We start from the raw sequence: 1,453 nt of genomic DNA, 5'->3' as shown, positions 1-1,453 counted from the left end.
GCGTCGCAGTAATTGGATGGGATTCCATCAGCGCCGCTGCGGCAGGCGGCCTGCGGCGGGGATGGGGGGGGCAGGACGCCTGGGTTCTAGCCCAGCCTGGGGGGGGAGGGCTGGGGAGAGCGGGGCTGTGGGCCAGGACACCGGGGTCTAGCTCAGCTGGGGGGACAATGGGTCCGAGCTGGGGGGGAGCCAGGAGGCCTGGGGCCTGTGGCAGGCTGGGGAGGTCAGTGGGGTAGATGGGGGGCAGGAGCCCGGACGCCTGGGTTCCTCCCAGGTCCAGGAAGGGAGCGGAGTCAGGGGGGTTCGGGCAGAGCTGGGGGCAGCTGGAAGCCCGGAGGCCTGGGTTCATCCCAGCGTGGGCGGGGGCATAGGGGTCAGTGGGGGGGAGCGGGTGCAAGCCCGGACACACGGGTTATCTCCCATGTTAGGGAAGGCAGCAGAGTCCAGAGGATTCGGGCAGCGCCGGGGGCAGCCGGGGCGCCTGGGTTCTCCCGCAGCTCGGGCAAGGGAGTCGGGGGCTCGGTGGCTGTGAGCCGCCTGGGGGGGCAGGGGCCAGCTCAGCACAGGAGGTCGGGACCCCCGGACCCCGGGACAGGTGGCAATGGACGGGCACAGGCAACCAACCTCCTGGGCACCCCCTGCATTGTGCGTGCATGCACACAAGTGTGCACACGAGCATCCCTACATCCACCCAGGTGTGCACACCAACACATCTGCACACTGGAGCATCCCTCCAGGCACACACGTGCACACCAACACGCCTGCACACGTGTAGACCAACATGCCTGCACACATGTGCACACCAGCATCCCTGCATCCACCCATGTGTGCACACCAACACATCTGCACACACATGCACGCTAGCATCCCTACAGGCACCCATGTGTGCACACCAACACACCCGCACACACGTGTGCACCACCAGCATCCCTATAGACACACACGTGTGCACACTATGCCTGCACACTCATGTGCACCAGCATCCCTACATACACCCATGTGTGTAGACCAACATGCCCGCACACGTGTGCACATCAGCATCCCTACATGCACCCATGCGTGCACACGAACAGACGCCCGCCCCGCCTCCCGTGCACACGCCCCGCCCCGCGCACTATGCAAATCAGCTCATTTGCATACCAGGGCCACGCGGCCGGACTACGGCTCCCGGCATGCCCCGCGCGGGGCCGGAAGCAGCGGGCGGGGCGGGGGCAGGGGCACGTGTGTCCCCCCCGGATCCCCGCTGCCTCCGGCCCTGCACCATGGCGGTGCCCCGCGCGCTGCGCCTGGCGGGGGTGAGTGCGGGCGGGACCCCGGGGGGCAGCTGCAGGGGGCTTCTCTCTGCATCTGCCCGGGGGGGCATTTATAGAGAGGGGCAACTGCAGCAGCTTCTCTCTGCATCTGCCCCGGGGGGGGCAGTTGTAGGGGGCTTCTCTCTGCGCCTGCCCAGAGA

General features: G+C 67.8%; 1 protein-coding gene across 1 annotated transcript in view; it reads left to right on the top strand.

Annotated features, from left to right (window-relative positions):
* The first annotated feature begins 1,188 nt into the window (after positions 1 to 1,188).
* Positions 1,189 to 1,453, top strand: part of SHMT2 (serine hydroxymethyltransferase 2) — a 6,007-nt gene continuing 5,742 nt past the window's right edge. Inside the window, exon 1 of the mRNA XM_019504706.1 lies at positions 1,189 to 1,295. Coding sequence (XP_019360251.1) covers positions 1,263 to 1,295 — 33 coding nt within the window. The 5' untranslated portion in view covers positions 1,189 to 1,262. The remainder of the gene's footprint in view (positions 1,296 to 1,453) is intronic.

Source organism: Gavialis gangeticus, unplaced genomic scaffold (assembly GCF_001723915.1).
Source record: "Gavialis gangeticus isolate Ggan-Ray unplaced genomic scaffold, GavGan_comp1, whole genome shotgun sequence".
Classification (NCBI taxonomy): Eukaryota; Metazoa; Chordata; order Crocodylia; family Gavialidae; genus Gavialis; species Gavialis gangeticus.
This window is presented reverse-complemented; position numbering and strand designations above follow the sequence as displayed.